This window comes from Pezoporus wallicus, unplaced genomic scaffold, assembly GCF_028554395.1.
Source record: "Pezoporus wallicus isolate ANWC-B61680 ecotype Strahan unplaced genomic scaffold, APGP_CSIRO_Pwel_v1 contig_7545, whole genome shotgun sequence".
Taxonomy (NCBI): Eukaryota; Metazoa; Chordata; class Aves; order Psittaciformes; family Psittacidae; genus Pezoporus; species Pezoporus wallicus.
In genome coordinates this window covers 371964-394505 of record NW_026642398.1, presented here as the reverse complement: position 1 = coordinate 394505, position 22542 = coordinate 371964, and the positions used below count along the sequence as shown (strand labels likewise).

At 42.7% G+C, this 22542-nt stretch overlaps 1 protein-coding gene across 6 annotated transcripts in view; it reads right to left on the bottom strand.

Annotated features, from left to right (window-relative positions):
• TSNARE1 (t-SNARE domain containing 1) overlaps positions 1–22542 on the bottom strand; it is a 447504-nt gene that overhangs the window by 247714 nt on the left and 177248 nt on the right. For all 6 annotated transcript variants that reach the window (XM_057429820.1, XM_057429825.1, XM_057429826.1 and 3 more), the window contains exons 6-7: positions 20016–20090; positions 16890–16946 (exon numbers count right to left, since the gene is read on the bottom strand). In XM_057429820.1, the coding sequence (XP_057285803.1) occupies positions 16890–16946; positions 20016–20090 (132 nt within the window). The remainder of the gene's footprint in view (positions 1–16889; positions 16947–20015; positions 20091–22542) is intronic.

The window sequence follows — 22542 nt, the reverse complement described above, 5'->3', positions numbered from 1 at the left end:
AACTGGAAACACTGACCTCCAAGCTCCTTATTAAGGCTCCCATTATATTCAGTGAAGACTGGGTCAATAAAGTCAATGGAGATAAGAGCCCTATTCTCAAAATTAGAAAGACTGACAGCTACTTAACATGAGATTGCGTCAGAGACTATAAAGGGAGTCTTGAATGTTGGGATCAGAAGTAGAGAACTACACTTCACATGTGCACATGTGGCCAATAATATGGAAAACAATAATAATCATAATCATAATAATAAACCCCAAACACACAACCCCCCCCAGAATAGTTTTAATTTTTTCCTATAGAACAATCTATCCTACTTAGCTCGGATAAATACATGAAGATGTGTCTATTTCAGCTCACTGTAGAATGAGTCTTGTTGCCCTCAGAGGTAGAAAACTACACTGTGGAATAATGAACAGAGATTCTTTTGGCATGCACTGTACTCACTAGATTTATCTGGTGCTGGATGAAGACAGTGAGACAAGACAGATGTGCGGTGGTCCCTAGAACCTGTCTGATTACCTCTTCATTAAGGAATCCTGTCTTCTCCCACATAGAATAGTTTAGGATGGAAAGGACCTTAAGATCATCCAGTTCCAATCCCCTGCCATGGGCAGGGACACCTCACACTAGACCATGGCACATCTGGGAGTAGAAAACATGTTTGTAATTATCTGGTCAGCATAACCAAGAAGTGACACCACTGTTTAATGACGCTTGTCTCTGTTTCACACAGAACGACCTTCTACCTCACCATACAAGAAGCTAAACCATGTGAAACACTAGATCTCTTTTGCCAGGTTTTCTCCAGCTGGTGAGATCTAGAGTAAACCAGCATCTCCCTCGCAGACCAGGTCCTCAATAGACTTAATAATACCATAAAGATATGATCTAAGGTATATATTCACACTAAATGAGATCACACTGCATCAAAACTTTGATAGATGCCTCTGCTATTTGCTTATCCTCCAGGAGCAATGACCCGAACATTAGCATGTCTAGTAAATCGTCCTAATGTGTGGTGAAAGCGGACTAATGGATACAGTAATTGATTGTTTGATGGATAGCTGGGGAGCCCTTTGATTATGAGTTTTTGCTACGGTCCAAGACATTTTCATTCTTCAGTTAACCCAGAGCTGATTGCTCACATGAATTATCTCATTCTATGCCTGAAAATATCATTCTCTTAATAAATACATCATTAGAAACAAACCAGTGGTGGGGAGAGAGGAGAAAGCAGATGCTCAGTGTTGTGTCTTTCGAAGACGTAATAGAGTCTATTGACACAGAGTTTGTCCATGAAGTGTGCTCAGGTTGGACAAGAGGTCTTTGCTTCTCCAAGATTTAGTGCTCAGAAAAATACAAGAGGCAGAAAGAAGCCTGAAGATCAATTTAAATAAATCAAAGGAGGCTCTATATGTACTGCAGTGAGGAAACCACTCTGTTGGCTTCCTCATCTATTCCATCTTCCTCTCTCCTAGGCTCCAGACTGAGTTTTCATGTTACAACAAGAAGGAACCCTGATGATGAAAACAAGTATCAGCAAGAATTATAATTCTAATTGTAATTATATTTATGAGTTATGATTCCTAGGACTTAGCTGCTGATGGTTGAATTTTATCCTCGTGAAGCGTATGGCAAAATTCGTATGGATATCAATGGGGTCTTTTTTGATCATAGCATCATAGAATGGTTTGGGTTGGAAAGGACCTTCAGATCATCCAGTTCCAACCCTCTGCCATGCGCAGGGACACCTCATACTAGACCATGTCGCCCAAGGCTCTGTCCAACCTAACCTTGAAGACTGCCAGGGATGGAGCACTTACCACGTCTCTGGGCAACCCATTCCAGCACCTCAGCACCCTCACACTAAAGAATTTCTTCCTTATATCCATCCTGAACTTTATCCCTGTTTAAGTTTGGACCATCACCCCTTGAACCAATCACCACTATAATCCCTGATCCTCAATCGGCCTATGATGACTTCTCAAAAGTTATTTACCACCTCTACTTAGCTTTATGATATTTAACTATTTATTGAAAACACCTATTTAATTTCACCTCCTTAATTTTAACATGACATACAACTGTACTTTTTCAGTTATGAAGGTTGTTATTCTTCTCTCCTAAAAGGCTACCCTGTTCTCCTAAAGGACACTGTAGAAACCAGGCAGAAACAGATACTGATTTACAACTGAAACGCACAATCCCCTACCAACCCAAGTTCATATCCCTTAAAATTTCCCAATATGAAGAGACTGATATTTGCATAGAACATTCTGGACCTCCCCAGGCTCCACTGAGGAGAGGAACTTCATCACCTAAGCTTGAGTCAGAAGTAGTTTGCTACAACATACAAAGGAGTCAGTGCATGAGCTAATCCAGATTTGCTTCAGTGCCACACACTTAATACGCTCAAAACTGCTGCAGTTTTTAGATGTTTCATGGAAAAACTGTTGATGAGCAAAATACATAATACCCCTATTACTCTCCATCCCGTGTACGTCCCCTGGGCATTGAGACAGTCTTATCCTGTTTTCCTAGCTGTTCCTCAAGCTTATTTGTATTGTTAGCCTAGCAATAGGAATCACTACTGCAAGATATGAGTATGGCTATGGGCAGAATTGCAACTGATCATATCTCATACTATGAAAGGGGTACATATGTCAAAGATATGGCTTAATGCTCTTCAATTCTTTGCCAAAACTTCTACAGGGGAGGGTGGCATGAGCAAAAGATGGGGAGAAAGACAAACAGTGACAGAGGAAGAGGGACAACTAATGAAGAAGCAAGAGTGAATGAAGAACAAAGAAGATGCTCTGAAAGGTGGTAGAGTAGGGCAAAGAGGAAACAATAAATGGACGTGAATTAAAAGGAAGCCAGAGGCAGATCCAGGGTGCTTCTAAAATGAACAGATCTCTCACTCAGGTAAGACAAAGTCTGGGATAGGATCACCTGCAGGTCTTCCTCACATGGAATGAAGCAAAGATAGGAGAAAGAAGGCAGGGAATCTTTTCAAAACCAGTATAGCATTAAAGAAGCCTATGCATTACTGCTGTTGCTCCATAGTTACCATATGCAAGTCAACTGCTGGGGACTGAAGCCCACAGTGGTTGAGCAACAAATCTCATTTATAGACAGAAATCTCTGTCTTCTCCCAGAGAAGTATTTGCCACTGATTTCTGAAGATATAACAACAGCCTGGCAACCTTCTGGACAGGGAACTTTCTTGCCACAGGGAACCACTATTAATAGAGATTAAAACATGGGCAAAGGAAAACATAGGAAAAAGCCTCTTTCCTGATAAATACAAAACTCTACTGATCTGAGATTAGACTGAGCAAGGAAATTGCTGGCACAGTTAATGTTGGACATCTATTTTTCATACCAACTTGTGGAAGGTGACTGAGTCCATAATATCACTGCATATTTTATCATAACCATCAGGCTTCACACTGACTTTCCCCATGGAAAGCACTCTACGAATCACTGACACTGCCTGCTGAGCGAGGCGACACTTTCCGTCACTAAAGAAGCATTGATCTGGCTCAGCGTTTTGAAGTCCCTGATGGGTTTACATTACCTTTCTGTTAGTCTTTCTTTTCCTTCCACCACACATGCTTTTGCCCCTCCTGCTGCTCTGCTCAAACACAGCTGTGCTAATATGCCAAAGTCACCTACCTAATCCTTTTTCATCTATTTCTGGGTCTCATTTGGGAAACAGAAAGGGATAAGACTGCTATGATCCTAACTAAAAGACAAGCCCTTGAGATATGTCCTGGGCCAGTCTCCCAGGGATGTTGACACACGCTTTAGTTTTGTAGGAAACTACATTTGGTTGAGTTTTACTTTTGGATCCAAAATCCCAGGAGTTTTTCCAAGAGAACCCATGTTAGTTCATGGACACTTATCCTGGATAAGTGTCATCATTGTAAACTCCATCCTGCTAACCAAAACACATCCATTAGATTGTAGTGATGATGGTGGTATTCTTCTCCTCCAATCTCACCCTGTCATGCAGTGGTAGTGCTCAATCCAGCACACTGAGCAATGGGAGCCCTTCCACTTTGACTTATTTTAACTGTACCTGGTAGGTCTCATGAGTAATGTACCTACACAAAGAGATCTCATAAAACGTACAGGAACATAAATTTTGACTAAAGAAGTGATGAATAAAATGCAGAGCAGCATCCTCAGATTTTGGGCAAAGAATCTATAATCACTCACTGGTGTTTGCACAACATGTCAGGCTCTGTCAGGAAGAAGGGTTATAAATAAGTGTAGGGTAGATACTTTAATAATGCTATTTCATATACATGCAATAATGAACTTTAATTCTTTCTTTGCATTTCTTTCTTCTTCTACTGTAGCAGATGAGTCAAGCCCAGATGTGTAATGAAACTGATACTGGCATCACAGCATTTTCTTTAGAGGTAGTTGAAAGAGCTCTGTTGATCAGCTGCCAAATAATTTCTTCTCCTGTGGGGTTTCCTTCATGCATCTCACCCAGGATTTCATTCACCCACATATGGTGCAAGTGAATCATAGTGCAAGGAATATTCCTGACGGAAAAGACTTTGCAGACAAGTGGTCTTCTCACATCACTTGTCCTGAAATGAAGCCAAAGTCATCTTCATCATACTCAGCGGAACAACCTGCCAAGAGGAACCAGTTGCCATGGTATATAAGCAAATTCATGTATAACTTTGCATTAAGCAACTATGAAAGCTAATTTAGAGCTTATTGGTAACCTTATCATCAAATATTTGCACCGGGGAATGAGGAGAATGATTTGTTTCCTGCTGCGATACTGAGAATTAAGAGAAGGTATCAAAAAGAAAGCTCCGGGATACTAAATGTTATGATGTTGGATAAATAGGAAACACCTCTCTCATTCCTTGGCTCTTTAGTAGAAACTCAAGGAAATGAATAGATCAATGTGGCACGTTACCCATCCTGCAAAATGCCTTCCTGTTAGTGTCTACAATGACTACAGGGCTTTCATGAAGAAGAAATTAATCCTGATTCATATTAGATGAATTTTACTGAAATATATTCACCCTTCCTTCCATTTTTCCTGCTCTGTAAGCAAGGCCAACGACAACACAACCCTACTGAAAACAACAGGATATATTCCTTAATCCCTGCACCAGGATCCCATGCCTAACACCCCAAACTTAAACAGTGGATAAATAAAGCCATAAAACATATAAATGCTACAGACTCCTCATATGTCAAAATTCCTTGTATTCGACAGCTACTTCACCTACTCCTTTTTGCACACACCTCCAGACCCACAAACCTCAATTTCCTTCTGAGAATCATGAAAAAAGCCCAAAACAAATGAGCAAACAAACCCCCAAGACATAACAAAGCAGATAGATAATCCATGGCATGGGTTACTCTGGGAGCAAACACTTGGTGGCTATGACAATGACAAAGGCAAACTGTGTTGCATGACCTACAGTCTCCATCCTACCTCTACCACTTCTTTAAGCAGCCAGTGCCAGTGCCTCACCACCCTCACAGTAAAGAACTTCTGCCTTATATCTAACCTGAACTTCCCCTGTTTTAAGTTTAAAGCCTACAACCTCTTTAAACCTCCTTTTCCTTTGGTGGACAGTTTTGATTCTGTAATGCTCTTCAGGCCATTATTGCTGGGAGAGGAAGAAGCACCATTGGCAAGCTGTGATTCAAGAGAGAAGAGGAGAGTCAAGAAGGCAAAGGGTGATTAAAGAGATTTTGGGTAAACTCAAGTCTCTACAAGGGCACAATGCCTGCAGGAAAAAGCAGTGCTAGGAGGAGGAAACAGGTTTTATAATGCTGGATATCATCAAGCTCAAAATGAAAAGCATCTCAAAGTAAGCAGGACTGGGGTAGGACAAGAACACAAATGATGTCCCCATATGCGCCTCTGTAAAACAAGAGGTCGGAGGGACAAAACAAAGAAAAAAGATGCATATCCCAAAAAAACACCATTTTTAGACCAAAAAAAAAAAAAAAAAGTGGACCTCTTTAAATAAGTTAATTTTTCTCATCCACTTTTCTGCAAAACCTTCCCTTATGCCCCACTTTTTCCCAGGCTGACATTATCTGGCAGCTGTGACCAGGTTGGTGTTCAAGAAGTGAACACTACAGGCTGAGAAAGATGGGACTGTTCAGCCTGGAGAAGAGAAGCTGCGTGGAGACCTCAGAGCAGCTTCCAGTGTCTGAAGGGGGCTACAAGGATGCTGCAGATGGACTCTTCATTAGGGACTGGAGTGACAGGACAAGGGGTGATGGGTTCAAACTGAAACAGGGGAAGTTCAGGTTGGATGTAAGGAAGAAGTTCTTTACTGTGAGGGTGCTGAGGTGCTGGCACAGGCTGCCCAAAGAAGTGGTGAATGCTCCATCCCTGGCAGTGTTCAAGGCCAGGCTGGACAGAGCCTTGGGTGACATGGCCTAGTGTGAGATGTCCCTGCCCATGGCAGGGGGCTGGAACTGGATGATCTTAAGGTCCTTTCCAATCCAAACCATTCTTTGGTTCTATGACCATCACCTGTACTCACACAGATGAGTTGAGGTTTCTTGTTAAAATTATTTTGAACCTCTTAAACTCACAGGTAGCAGGTTAGTACCACTCTTCGCACTGGTGATACATGACCACTCTTCCCTCTCCCACGTGTTACATGCACAGCCATGGCCCTGACAGACCCCAGTGGGGCTTAAGCAAGATGCCCTGGACAACTCCCACCTTGGGGATGTCAAGATGATATAAACTAGGAAAAGGGAGAAGTGCACAGCCCTGTGATGAGCTGTGATGAGCACAGATGAGCACCAGAGTAGCTGAGACTAAACTCCCTGATGCTTCCCAGAAGAGGTGACCTACACCTGAAGTTCCTCCTCCTGAGGAATCTGAGATATTACATATGTATGCACACAAATGCATCAATATTATGCTTATTTCAGCTCCATTTAGTAGAGTTGATATAAGTTGATATTCTGCAATAAGGTATAATAAATTTCAACTCTTTTTAATGCACGTTTTACCTAGTACAAAGTGGGAACATGTAGCAGGCAGTTACTGCATTTTTCCACCATCTAGTAAACAGAGACTCTTCAACAGATGCATAAAATACCCAATTTCACCCCAACTCTGTATGGATTTTATCCTCATCTCAATGGTATTCATTGACAACAAGCATCAATGGTTCATCAAGCATTTTCCACCACTGTTCTCATCTGAAAGCTCTAAAACCTGATTAAACAAGTCCTGTGCCAGCAGATGGCACCCTGAAGTGTGCAGCATCTTCCCTGGCCCTATCCCCAGCACCTGCTGAAAAAGGCTTTTTTCCCTGCTCCTGGATCTTCTGTGGTGTTTTGAATCATGATTGAATAGAGGGGTCAATGAAGCAGCTCATACCATAGGGCCATCAAACTCCCCGGTCCTCAGCTTCCAGAAGAGGTCAGTATGTCCTGCTGCACACCACAGCCAGATTCCCACTCTCTTCCCTTAAATCATCAATCCAATAGAAAACTATTGGGCACAGAAAGGGAGTAAACACTATCCTCACTCACCAGAAACCATTTCTGCCTGCAAGCAGATCCTTCAATTGCTTTTTGGTGGGGTTTTTCACAGCAATCATCTGGACTTCTCATCATGTCACTACTGAGCTCTTTATACGCATGTGCCCCCATATAGAAAATAAAAGGAGGAAGAAGGGGAAGGGAAGGAGACACAGTATCTCAAGCGAGACGGGACCCATCTATGTCCATCTTCCATTTTATTCCCATCTATGGGCACATACTGGATGGTGGAGAGGGACTTCATCAGGGACTGTAGTAGTAGGACAAGGGGTGATGGGTTCAAACTGAAACAGGGGAAGTTCAGGTTGGAGATAAGGGAGAAGTTCTTTACTGTGAGGGTGCTGAGGCACTGGAATGGGTTGCCCAGAGAAGCTGTGAATGCTCCATCCCTGGCAGTGTTCAAGGCCAGGTTGGACAGAGCCTTGGGTGTCATGGTCTAGTGTAAGGCACCCCTGCCCATGGCAGGCAGTTGGAACTGGATGATCCTAAGGTCCTTTCCAACCCAAACCATTCTATGATTCTTTGATTCCACATCCTGGGAATTTTCACCAGGGTCTGCCCATGGCACATGATGTGAACCATCATCTGCCTTCAGAACTGGGACAGTCAGACATAGCTGAAGAAGTCTCTTGAAGTTAAAGGAATTATTTGCTATGCAGGCAAACTGAGAAGTTTGTGAGAGTTCTAAAGAAGAGCTGCTATCTATGTTTAAATAAATGGAAACACATTGATTTTATTTATCACACAGACTATCGCTAGCATCTCCAAAATAACTACTTGAAACATCTGCAGCACATACCTTATCTTACAGAGCCTGGTGTCCTTTATAAAGAAACTATATATACATTACCTCTCTGATATATATCCAGCTTTATGATTTCACTCCAAAGCATCCTGGGCTAATATTTAAAGTGAAGATGAAACTACATGAGAAACTAAAACATCAGTGGAAGTTTAGTTTTGGGAAAGAACATGAACTTGGATTACAGTTTTCAGCTGGGCACCAGAACTAAGGGACAGAATAGAGAATCCAAATTCTAAACCTAGCCCTGACTCTCCTTGTGTTTGCAGTAAATCAGGAATAATTGGGGTCAGTTGAAAGAGTCTGCGACAGTGAATCTGTCTTACCATGCTGGGTCGATTTGGGGGCTGGTGTGTGAACTAGCTGGAACATCACATGGCATTTCAGGGATGATACACAGTATGAGGGCAGTAATAGCAGTGCCGTCTACATAAGACTGAAAGGGGTTGAATACTCTTGAATCATATGATGGATATAACACTGAAACCCTGAAAACAAACCAAATGGAGACACAGAAGGGTCACTAAATGCTACTTTTGCCTTCACCCTGGTGAAGCAAGAGTTAACCTATCTCCCTGGGAAAACACCATTGCTGTTCACATTTAATCGTGTGATAAATGCAGCCATCAAAGTGGGTTTAGAAGAATACAATTTCCTTCCTTTCAATAATCCATCTCCACAGGGGGGTTTAAATGTATTAAATAACACTGCACTCACTTTGGAGCAAGGTGACACACTCGGTAAGGTTTCACATTTGTTTCTCCATTTACTGCATGATCTTTGCCAGGGCAAAAGTGAATTTAGACTCTTGCAATGCAACTTCTGCAAGGTGGGGCTGAAGAGGGGGGAAGTGGATGAGGTTGTACGAGCATCCCCATCACGCCAGCAGAAACTACCTCCACTTACAGTGGGCAAAAGCACTCACTGTTATCATCAGGCTCCTGCACAGGAAAAACAAAAGGAATATATAGGGGGAAAAAAGCCCATAAGGAAAAAATTCAATCTTGAAAACACAAGCAGAGGTTCACTTTTTATAACTATACTATTGCCATCGCAGCCACACACGTCCTGCAGACCCAGCCTATGGTTCATCAGCTCTGGGATCTTGCCCTGCATTTGCTCTCCTCTTACACTGCTGTCAGTACAGATCTGACAGTGCTGCCGAAGGTGACACTTGCTGCCCAGAAAAGCTGCATTAAAGGACAAAGCTCTCTGACCAAGGTGAGTATCCATCCAACTGACCACACCTGGCACTATATCCACTAATATCAACATTTATATTAATGGCTCTATTGACATTCATATTAATCATTATATTTATTATAGCAATATTTGTAGTTATAATCTATATATCTATATATCTATATGCATAACTACACCTATATCTATGTATCTACATAACCATATTTATATCTGTATCTATAGCTATACCTATATCTATATCTATGTATATTTCTACAGATATACAAGTAGATCTACAGACATACACATCCCACGTTGGCAGTACTGACAGTGATGCACTGCCACACTCGCTGTGCACAAAGCAGTACCCATGAGCAAACAGGAGACAGCACAACTTGAAACTACAGCCAAACCTACTGCAAGAGGTTAGAACGCCTCTTCCCATCTTCCATGAATGACCCTCATTTGGCATGAAGATGTGGATGTTTGTAATATCCTTTAGACTTAGCAACTGGGAGGAGAAGGGAGCACTGCAACTACTCAAAACAGCTACCGCAAGCAATGGGGATAAACATGTGCAGAGCTGTCGCTGGCTATGGAGGGATAAAAATGTGGGTACCAGTTGAGTGATGCTATCTGCCCGAGCCTCTGGGCACAATATAGATTTGCTCTTCATGAAAGCACTCTCTCCTATGAACAAGGCACACTGATGCCAGCATTTCATCCTGTGCCCTCAACCGCCTCCATGCAACCCCAGGGTCACCATTCCCCATGTACAGCCTCCTCCTGCTGGGGTCTTTGTCAGTGTGGGGTTGAGCCGAAGTGGCCCCAGGGTTTTGGGAGCACAAAGCCAAGTGCTTGCAGAGCTGGGCGGTGAGGCTGGCTCACTGCAGACAAAACAACCCTCTGGTTTGCGAGACGGCTCTGGCAGTGACTCAGAGCTGGGGTAGAGCAGAGCAGCATCAGCACCGCGTGTGAAGCCAGCGAGCTGCTGTGGAGGAGGCTCTGCACAAAAGGAGCCCTTCATCCTCTGCCCACATAAAAGCTTTTGTCCTTTCTCACTCCAACAAGGAGCCCACAAAGAAACAAACAAACAAAACCCCGAGCCTTCAACTAACCAGAAAACCCTGCTAATGAATACAATCCCCCTTCGCCTGGGTGATGATACAGGCGGCTGCAGTTTCTCACTACCATCAGCAAGCAAAGAGGGTTTATCCCACGACAGGCACTTGAAAAGGGATTGCTAAGGAAAAGCTACAACGTGCAGGTTGTTTGAGTGATTTAGGAAATGTCAAGTTACCCCCAAACCTGGTTATACAGGTTTGGTCTTTATATAGATCTGTTCTTCTCTTCTTTTTCTCTTCATAGAATAAGGGGCTGTGTGCCACTGGAAGCTCACGCCTCCAGCCTTTGCAAATCACCACCTTTAAAGATATAGTAGGATTTGGGGGGCTTCTGACACTATTGTACATGCAGCTCTGAAGTCCTGAGCACTGCCACTCTCCCCATAAAACCTGCACACAACCACATGTAGCACAAGGAATAGGGGTGTTTTTCCAAGGGCTGCAGCACAGGTTTTAGTGCCTTTAAGGATGGAAGAATCTTCATTTAACTCTCTCAGTTGCAAAGTGCTGCATCTTCTTCACATCAAAAAGAGAGATTTATGGTTAGCAAAGTACTGTGCCTGTAAAGCCCACTGGCATTTTCTTTCACCTTCTCCTCTCAGATCAACTGGAAGCAGTGCAAGGAGAGCACTTTGGGCCATTCAGAATAGATTCCACCTCCCTTTAGAATATAGGAAGCAAATGAAGAAAATCAGGTATGAATCTATTTTGATTGATGCATTAAATCCTGATATCAGAATCTATTTCCCTACCCAAAAAGAGGCAGAAAAAGAAAATGGAAAATGACTTCGGAAAATTGCTTTAATGCCCATCTTAAAAGAGAAACACAAACCCCCACTTAAAGACAAGGAAAAATAGCCGTGTGATTTAAATGCTCCATATTGACATTCCTAGGAACAGAGGAGTGGGTTGATTACAATATGGCTTTTAATGGATGCAAAGCCATTTAAAACCAAGTTGACATTATTGAAGTCACACTTTTTATCCAAGTAGCTGCATAGTAAATGACCTTGAAAAGACACAGCAGTTACTCCACACATAGGAGATACATTATCACCAAAGCTAAGTCTTGGAGTCCTAATATATAGTACCCGACTGGAACATTAGGAACTGGGATGAGTCCTAAGATAAGGTGTGAGAGTCAATAAGATAAATGCATAAATCCAAAAGCCCCATTTCTCAGGGCAAAAGCTGCATTTTGATCGTGAGGAATCCAATTTCCCAGTTCAGAACAACACACGCCAACACTGAAGCCAGTTTCAAACTGAGCTGTGGACATCCAGCACTGCATTAAAACCTCATTGTTAATGATCATTCATAATAGCTTGCTGGTGTTTGCTTAGCCTGTGAGATCCTCAGGGTGGCACAATCTAATAGCTGTGCTTATACAGTATCTGCCATGATAAGGAGCCTGTAAAAATAGAAGCCGAAATAACTAGAGTCATTACACACACACATACATATATGCAGTTTATGCAGATATTATTGCCAAAAAATTATCCTCCCATTAAGAGGAGGATTGGATCTCACTGCCCCAAAATGAGAGTTTTACTCTAATCACATAAAAAGAACAACTTCATAAACACAGGAAGAAAGAGAGAAATGATGCTTCCTGTGAGAAGGAAGTCCATTTAAAGCACAAATAAATTGATGCAGTTAGGAGAGGGGAAAGAAAAAAAGCTTGTATATGCAAATAGAGGTTTATTACCCATTTTTGTGCTCCTAAAAAGCATAATTTACTGACCTTTGAGAACTGGGTCAAGTAGGCTGACAGAATAAGAAACAAAGGCATCTCTTTTGGCAACCGCCGTGTTCCAGAGCAGTAATTATCCTTTCCTCTCCCCGTGAGCAGCAGGAAATGCAGAGGGGGGCCATTACCCCATGACAATTACTGTAATTTTAATTTCTAAAAATTGCCAGGAAAGTTTCCTCTAAAATAAAAAAAAAAACCCTCTGTTTGGATATTTGGGGTGGTTTTAGTTTAAAATTCAATCCTCAGATCAATCAGAGCTGTGCTTCCCCTTCTCCACTGCCTTTGGGGAACCACCCACAAAGTCTACATGGTGAGAAAGCCCACTTTCCTCCTCATTAGTTGCCTAAAACATAGACTCATAGAATAGTTTGGTTTGGAAAGGACCTTAAGATCATCCAGTTCCAAGCTCACTGCCATGGGCAGGGACACCTCACACTAGACCATGTCACCCAAGGCTCTGTCCAACCTGGCCTTGAACACTGCCAGGGATGGAGCATTCACAACTTCCTTGGGCAACCTGTGCCAGTGCCTCACCACCCGCACAGTAAAGAACTTCTTCCTTATATCCAACCTGAACTTCCCCTGTTTAAGTGTGAATGAGGATCCAGGAAAGATGGAGGTGGCCCAAAGACATACTGCAGATTCCATAAGGATAAAGAAAATGGGCTGTCACTGCTAGGCATTGGCAGGGATGGATCCTTAGGAGCACTCAGCTTGTCAGCCTACTCTGCTGCTGGGTTTAATACCCGCTGAACTTATTCAGTCACGGGCACAATAACATATTCTTTCTAGAGGAAGCAGAGGATGTTAGATGCATGATAATTAAAAAGAATTGAAAAGGATTCATTTCATCTCCTATGCTCAGAGGGATTACTGGCTATTTTGTGGGGTTTCTGCAGGCTATCCTTTATTATTTTAATATTAAAGGTAATCTGTGCTGTTAAAACATGATATTTTATTATACCCAACTGTTATGTGAGATGGACTTAGCCCAAGAAGACAGGTCTACGCAGATATCCAACCTTTCCTCCCCTTAACCACACTATCCCAGGCTCTGCATCACTCCTATGTACCTAAAACACCCATCTCCTACCATGGGCTCTGCCTTGAAGGAGGAGTAAGTGGTTTGCACCAAGGTGTGTCTGTGCAGGGGGAGAAGGTGGGATGTGAGGCACATCTGCCCCATACATAAGCAGGAACCAGAGATGACACATCACCAAACACACCACCGTATTGCTGCAACAGCAGTTCTCATCAATGGAAAGCTGCTTTCCAGGATTCCCCTGTGCACTCCCTTAATGAGACTTCTGAAGTCTTATTTTGGTCACTGGGTGAAGAGTTAAAACTGCTTTCACAGATTCAACGGAAAGGGCTTTTTTTTCCCCCCTCTTTTTAATAGTTGCCACAACTCACGTTCCACAATGATCATTTAGCGCAGTAAAAATCTGTGCCTTTCAATAGCTGCACCTATCGAACTACATCGATTTGTCTGCACACAAATACATTCCTACAAGCACATACTTGATTAAGAATTTATATAACTTCAAGCTTCAAGGAATTTTGGATCAATGCCTTTATTTTGCTTTGATACACACACAAACTCAATTAAACAGTACTTACAGCAAACCACAATGGGCAGGAGAATAATTTTCCCAACGCTTCACATTCCAGTTTTTACCTGTTATGTGGGTCTAAGAAATCAATTACTCCCTAAAGAGATATTATTAGTGCTTGTGTTACCAAACATTTTACATTCCCCACCCACCAATGGAAGAACAGAACTATAGGAACATGCCTGTAGAAAACCTGGCATTCTTCAAACCTCTTACCATTTGCTGTAGTATATATTAATGAATATCTATATATTTATATTATTATATATAAATATATTACATATAAATAAAAGAAAGCCCTGCATGGTGCAGACTGGATCTGCACAACATCCAAAAGTTCACTACTCAGTCTCACAAGACCCATAAATCAAGTCCACTGAACATATGTAGCATTTTACATCACTGGATAGGGTAATGCAAATGTAATATATAGTGTGTTAACACCTTAACACACGCACTCAGTGGTCACGTTAGAGTTGCTGAGGGAGCTATAATTTTGCATGTCCTGACCAATCTGTAGCTGGATAGATGCTAAGTGAAAACCAATCACAGCACTGCATTCCCTTCAGCAGCTTTTATACAGTCTCTCCTTTTACACTTGAAGGAAGAAGACGTGTGAAGCTGCAAACACACAGGAAGGCTGAAACAGATGTGGATTAACTTTCATCCTTTCCAAGCAGTGTGGATGAAACCTCATGCGTTCCCAGCCCAAGCATGTGTCATTGCATGAAAAGCATGTGCTCTTGGGTGTGATCAAGCCTATTTCTGAGTCATAAGCATCTCAGCAAGGCATACTACAACCACCCCTTCTTTTACATAATGCACTGAGGCCAACCACCAGCACTCACTGGCGACTGACAGCTACAAGGAGAAACAACGTGCAGCTGATCCAGTTTAACAGAGTTTTTGCTGGTGCTGCCTGACCTACACAAAATTCCTACTGCTGCAGTCTCCTAATGCCTGGATTCTTACCCTTTTTAAGGCAAAAGGGTTTGTCCCTCTCCCATTCTTCCTCCTTCCAAGTCCACCATTACTTCCAAGTCCACCATTACCTGCCTTCAAGATTCAACTATTTTTGTCCAACAGCTTGGTTTCCCCCCCTCTTAAAACCCTGATCACTTCCAGAGAAGGTTGTTTTCGCAATCATCAACCATTTTCAACATACCAAAATAGTTAATTGCATCCAGGCTTACTCCAGGTGCAGGGATGCACAACAGCTATGCATCCTATTTGCATTGATTAATGGCCATCAGTATCCCACATCATATGGAACAGCCACAGCCATGCAACCATGTGGTATACTCCAAGCAAGACCAGAGATGTTCTCATCTCTGCAATCTACTCCACCAATAGCAGTCTAACAAAGTTGGTTAAAAGCACAAGAAGTGATGCAATATAGACAGCAAAAAACCCAAATCACCACTAATCACACAAAATAAACCCCCTTAGCTCTGAGCTACCAATAACTGTTTGATGTCCAGTGGATTTGACCACCATTCAAGACCATGTTATATGTAACCATGCACAATACCCATGTTGATCACCAGCTGGTGGGCAAAACTAAGCTGGAACATTTCTATACATGCAAAGTCAGATAACAACATCTGTGAGCAATCACTCCAGAGATACTGGTAGGAACTCCAACTTAAGGGTAAAGGAATATATTAGCCCTTTGGCACACAAAGGCCTTCCTTTCAGTGGCACTACCACCTAAAACCAACTATATGACAAGAAGGTCTAATGCGGAATTGTAACTGCTTGAAACCTATTGCAAAGCTTTGGTCCATTGACTTGCCCTAATGGAAGGGTCTTCAGTGGCATCATTCCACCCTCCTTTACAGAGAAACATTAATGTTACAGAGAACAACAATCTCTTATGTGCACATAAAGGTGGAAAGAGAAAGACAGGTAACACAAGGTAGGAAATAAAAACAGATTAGAAAGGCAGAAAATCTGCTGACTGCCCCTCAAAAGACAAGAATATCAAGTATATGAGAAATCATCCCTGAAATTAGGCAGAGTTCCACTCATACTGCAGCTAAGCGATCTCATGGCATCAAAGCTGTTACAGAAATCTGTGGGGATTTCTTATACACACAAATATTATATATATATATATAGTATTTTGCATTACCAGTTGTCTAAGACTCCACACATATGCATATATATGCATATATCTTTAAACTCTTAATCATATGTGGACAGGCAGACATACATTTGATTGTATTTTATATACACTACACACACACATGTACATATGAACCTATATGCACAACACTATAGAGTATACACTCTGATTATACATAGTATTTATTCATTGACAGAGGTCCTAATATGGGTGAACAGAGAAAAAAACATCTATTTTTATATGTATTTAATAGTTAATCAAAGTGTAATATAGCCAAACGACAAAGAATAAATGATATAAATCTATATAGAATAGATGACCCCTTTAAAAACTGAGAACAGAGGCTTGATAAAACCTCCTCTCACTTCCTTCTACCTTCCTTGCTCTTGGGGGATGATTTCACTTGGCCCAGATCCCAGGCCAAGGAGGTACAGGACTGCTCTTATGTATTTCAGAGTATTCAAAACTCCCATCAAGAATGGAAAAACAGCCCCAAGAGAACAGAAAATAATTATGCAGGGCTCATATATGCTTTTTTTTCCCTAGGTCCTGTATCTTCTACCTCCAAAAATGGAAAACCACTGTTTGAAAACCACCTCACTGGCTTCAGTGTAGGTACTGGCGGAGCTCCATGTTCTTCAGCATCATTAGTGGGGTTAGAAAACAGCCTGGTTTTAGCAATGCACTCACTGCCAGACATAGACATGCAGAGGAACTTACCTGTTTGGTGCTTCTCTGCCCAGTAGGAAGCAAAGCTTTGGATTTCTCTGCTATTTTCTGTAAAAATGGGAAAAAAAAAAAAAAAAAGAGGAAAAAGGGCTAAGAAAAGAGTCCTAATATTTAGGGAAGAAATTACAGATTCATAGAATAGTTAGTGTTGGAAAGGACCTTAAGATCATCCAATTCCAACCCCCTTGCCATGGGCAGGGAACCTCACACTAAACCATGTCACCCAAGGCTCTGTCCAACCTGGCCTTGAACACTGCCAGGAATGGAGCATTCACAACTTCCTTGGGCAATCCACTGCAGTGCCTCACCACCCACACAGTAAAGAACTTCTGCCTTAGATCCAATCTAAACTTCCCCTGTTTAAGTTCTTACCCGTTACACCTTGTCCTATCACTACAGTCCCTCATGAAGAGTCCCTCCCCAGCATTTTTATAGCCCCCTTCAGATACTGGAAGGCTGCTATGAGGTCTCCATGAAGCCTTCTCTTCTCCAGGCTGAACAGCCCCAACTTTCTCAGCCTGAAATCATATGAAGCTATTTCTTCTCCTTCTTAAAGGACAGGACATAGAGAAAACTCTTCCTATTCAGAAAGGGAGCACAATTGCACTGAAAAGTTTGGTCTTGCAGGAATTCAAAGTCTTCAAAGCTTCCAGCATGACAAGGTTATCCAAACTGAAACCTGCATTTAAGAAATGACAGCTAGGATGGGAATAAGTATTAATTTCCCACTCAGATTGGTTTCCTGACGTAACCGGGCATTGACAAACTGCAGCGGCTAATTTTGGCACTTGTGAATTGATGACAGTGTTTAGAAACAGACCCCCCATCACCTCCATGTGCAGCCGAGATGGATTTCACTCTTTAGTATGAAATGAAAGCATCATAAATGTATGTGTATATGGAGGTGGAGCCCTTTACCTGAATCCTTCCAACTCCTCATTTAAGGGATGAAGTAATTTCATTTCAAGACCTCACTCTTAGCATTCTGAATAGGACAGAGCAATAATTAACAATACCAGATAGTACCAGAGATAATGCAATGCTATTACATGATGTCCATGCTGTTGAAGTGCAATTTTCTGTGCTTTTATTGAGTTATTTATTTATTTCAACACCACAGGCAGCAAGTTTGGGAAAATCAATCAGTACAGAGTGTTTCTAATAGAGATGCATTGTTAAGTGCACGATGCCAGCCTAATTTCATTACACCTATTATAATTACAATGTTCTTCCTATGTGTTCCAGCCATGGGTCAAACTCACTAAAGCAGTATAAGAAAGCAACCACAGTTTGTTCAGCTTGTGATTTCATTAATCCATATATCTATAACTTGTTACTGCAAGGGGGAGAAGCAGTTTGAGGATGCTAGATTGAAATCGCTACTACACTGTTTAAAAGCAAAGCAAATCTGCTCATCAGCAGAGGCTCCCGAGGGAAAAGTGGGAAAGCAAGAACCAAACGAAGGAGCTGGAATTCAGGTTCTGTTTGTTTTATTAAACAGCTTGATCTTGGTGACGGGTTCAAACCACAAAATGCCTTCTGAAATCTTCTGGCAAAGCTGTGGAACATAGCAGAGCCAGAAGGTGCATTAGCTCTTAGAATAGCAATGTTGCCTGCACATTTTCTATGAGCAGAGAAGGGGAAAGGGGCACTGTACAAGCATTTATCCTTCTCCTTCTGTCCTGGGTTCAGCAGTAGCAGTCATTTTTCTCCTTCTTAGTAGCTGGTGCAGTGCTGTGTTTTGACTTTCAGCATGGGAACAGTGCTGATAACACCGATGGTTTTAGTGGCTGCTCAGTGATGTTTAGTCTGACCAAGGACTTTGTGAGTCCCATGCTCTGCCAGGGAGGAGGGGAAGCTGGGAGGAAGCAGAAACAGGACACCTGACCCAAACTGACCAAAGAGGTATTTCATACCACAGCACATCATGCCAGGATGTAGAACTGGGGGCAGTTACCCAGAAGGGCGAGGTCACTGCTCGGTAGGGCTGGGTATCGGTCAGCGCGTGGCGAGTGGTTGTACTCTCTTCCCTTGTTATTTCCCTTATCATTATTATTATTGGTGGTAGGAGCAGTGATTTGTGTTATACCTTAGTTACTGGACTGTTCTGATCTCAACAGAATGTAGTGGGAGCTACATTCTTTCCATTCTCCTTCCCATCCCTCCGGGAGCGGGGGAAAGAAGGGTGCGGAGTGGTGTAGACTGTGTGGCTGACTTGCCGACAGGGTTTAAACCACGACACTCTGGAAGTGGAGACGCACCAAAACAATGTCAGAGCTAAGCCAGAGGAACCATTGAAGATTCTACCAGACATAGAGCTGCCAAAAGCACATTGATGCTGAATTGCTCTGTGTGTGCATATTCCAATGCAACAATATTTTGCTTGACTGATAAACTAAGAACAAAGGGAGGAAACTACATGTGAGCACCTCTTTGGATATGCTCCACACTCACCATGCTCGCTCACACTTAGAATCATCGAATCATAGAATAGTTAGGGCTGGAAAGGACCTCACCACCCTCACCATAAAGAACTTCTTCCTTATATCCAATCTAAACTTCCCCTGCTTCAGTTTGAGCCCATCACTCCTTGTCCTATCACTGCAGTCCCTAATGAAGAGTCCCTCCCCAGCATCCTTGTAGCCCCCTTTAGACACTGGAAGGCGGCCATGAGGTTCCACACAGCTTCTCTTCTCCAGGCTGAACAGCCCCAACTTCCTCAGCCTGTCTCCATACAGGAGGTGCTCCAGCCCCTGATCATCCCTGTGGCCTCCTCTGGACTTGTTCCAACAGTTCCATGTCCTTTTTATGTTGAGGACACCAGAACTGCACACAATGCTCCAGGTGAGGTCTCACAAGAGCAGAGTAGAGGGGCAGGATCACCTCCTTCGACCTGCTGGTCACGCTCCTTTTGATGTAGCCCAGGACACGGTTGCTTTCTGGGCTGCAAGCGCACACTGAAGCCGGCTCATGTTCATTTTCTCATCAACCAACACCCCCAAGTCCTTCTCCACAGGGCTGCTCTGAATCTCTTCTCTGCCCAACCTGTAGCTGTGCCTGTAGCTGTAACTTAGCATGTTCCCAAACTCAAATACAGAACAGTGGAGACATCCTTACCTTCTGCACAACTCCATATCTCTGGATGGCATCTGACAGCTGGTTCTTCAGCCTGTCCAGCTGAAGTTGTTCTTGCTGTTAGGAGAAAACAGAAGCTTGGTTAGCAGGTCTGTAGAGATCTATCACGTAGAAGACTGTCTGTGACCATGGGAAAGAGTCCAGGATGCTGCAAGGTTTTATTTTAGGAAAGGAGCACAGGATGTGTTGGATATTCAAGACAGCACCCAAGTCATGACTTCTGTGTGGTCCTGATATCTGAACTGAACACCTCCTGTGCCAAAGACAGACAGTGGGACATTTTGCTGTCCTGCTTGTTGTATAAGGGAGTACCACTCCAATTACAAGTTCTTAAGGACTGTGAAACAAAAGTGAATACCCTACTGCCATCAAAAGAACAGAATGGTTATAGCATGGTATTCTGCTTCTACTTACTAGAATCCAGCCTCGGATTATCTTCAGGAGATGATAACCCAAACAATACTCCTATAAAAACTCCTTTAGTTGGATGACAGCCCATAGTATCATGGAATCATAGTATGGTTTGGGTTGGAAAGGACCTTAAGGTCATCCAGTTCCAACCCCCTGCCATGGGCAGGGACACCTCACACTAGACCATCTTACCCAAGGCTCTGTCCAACCTGGCCTTGAACACTGCCAGGGATGGAGAATTTACCACTTCCTTGGGCACCCTGTGCCAGTGCCTCAGCACCCTCACAGTAAAGAACTTCTTCCTTATCTCCACCCTGAACTTCCCCTGTTTCATTGTGAATCCATCACCCCTTGTCCTATCGCTACAGTCCCTGATGAAGACCATGAGGGAGTTCATCACCTCATTTGATGGCAACGGGTGATTTACTGAAATTGAGAGGTCCATCAGCCACGACAACATTCCTTCTGCCTTGCCTTGTGCCTGATTGTCAGAAATCACCTTATTTCTGTGTTTTCCAAAACAAGTCTTTGTGCCTGGAGCTTGTCCCAGCAGAATACAGATCTACGCTTTAAACACAAGGAATACCCCAGTCTAGACTGATGCAACTGTCCAATATGCTGCAGAATCACTGCTCTCCAATGGAGTGACCAAATCCAAACGGTGCTGGGCAATGGAAACTCTCCTAGAATTATTCTATCCTATTCTACCCTATTCTACACTCCTGGAACTATTTCAGGTGTGCAGGAGCTCATGTGTCCAAGTCTTACACAGCAGAATGAGGAAGTGAGGCACCACCTTAAAAACCAAGTAGCAAACAAACCCAAATCTACTCTAAAGCTACTAAGCAGAAATGTTCACTTTACATTTAAGCAGTTTCAGACAACTGCTTAAGGATACAAAAGTAAATGTTATAAAGGATGGGATAAACATCCTTAATATTTAATGGTGATATTTCCATACACAGACGGATATCCCAGTCTTCAGTTCTTCATCCAAAGATTTAAAACTGATTTTAGAACAAGTATCATCATCCCCATTCTACAGATAAAGGTCTATAAAGCTTATGTTTGTTACACATGGAACCTAAAGTAGGATTGACACCTTGGAGAGCTGATCTAATGGTCCAGCACTTATCCTACAAAACCCAGGAATTCCAGGTAGGCCTTTTATTTAACTCCTTTGAAGTTAGTTTGAAAGAAGCCCTAAAAGAGGCATGTGCTATTTCACACCAGCCTCCTGACTTGTATCACAGTGATCCACTTACACCAGTATCTTTACTCCTGAAATACTATCAATTTGCTCAGTTAGGCATCCTGCCTCAAATATCTCCAGCAGTATTTGGAGCTTCAAGGGAAGTCAAGGCAATTCCCACCATGCACCTTCTTTGCAGTGCATTCCTGGTGGAAAATAAGGAGAAAAGAAAAAAGAACCATTCTTTGTCCATGTGTCTAAGCAAAGGAATACACAGAGAAACGGATTGGAAACAAATGACTACAAAGCTCTAAATTAGAATCATAGAAACATAGAATGGTTTGGGTTGGAAAGGACCCTGAGCTCATCCAGTTCCAACCCCCTGCCATGGGCAAGGGTCCCTCACATTAGACCATGTCACCCAAAGGTCTGTCCAACCTGGCCTTGAACACTGCCAGGGATGGAGCATCCACCACTTATTTGGGCACCCTGTTCCAGTGCCTCAGCACCCTCACAGTAGAGAACTACTTCCTTATATCTAACCTGAACTTCCCCTGTTTCACTTTGAACCCGTCACCCCTTGCCCTATCACAACAGTCCCTGATGAAGAGAATTAATTAATGGAAGGCTTTTCACGGTATGAGAAATTTGATGGGAGGAAAGCTGCAATGGTACCCAGGTCCCCAACAGGGACTCAGAGCCCAGCAGCCAATCCCCACCAGAACTACTTATTCTATGTAAGAGATGAGGGCTACAGGCTTTATACCAGAATTTGAAGGTTTAATTACTTAAACAGCACAGAAAATAGGAGTTTAAGAAATAAAACGCGTTAAATTAATTGGCCAGGGAGAAGAAAAAGTTATTACGTGATGGCAACAGAGCGGCAAGTTTATCCCTCATGTTCCT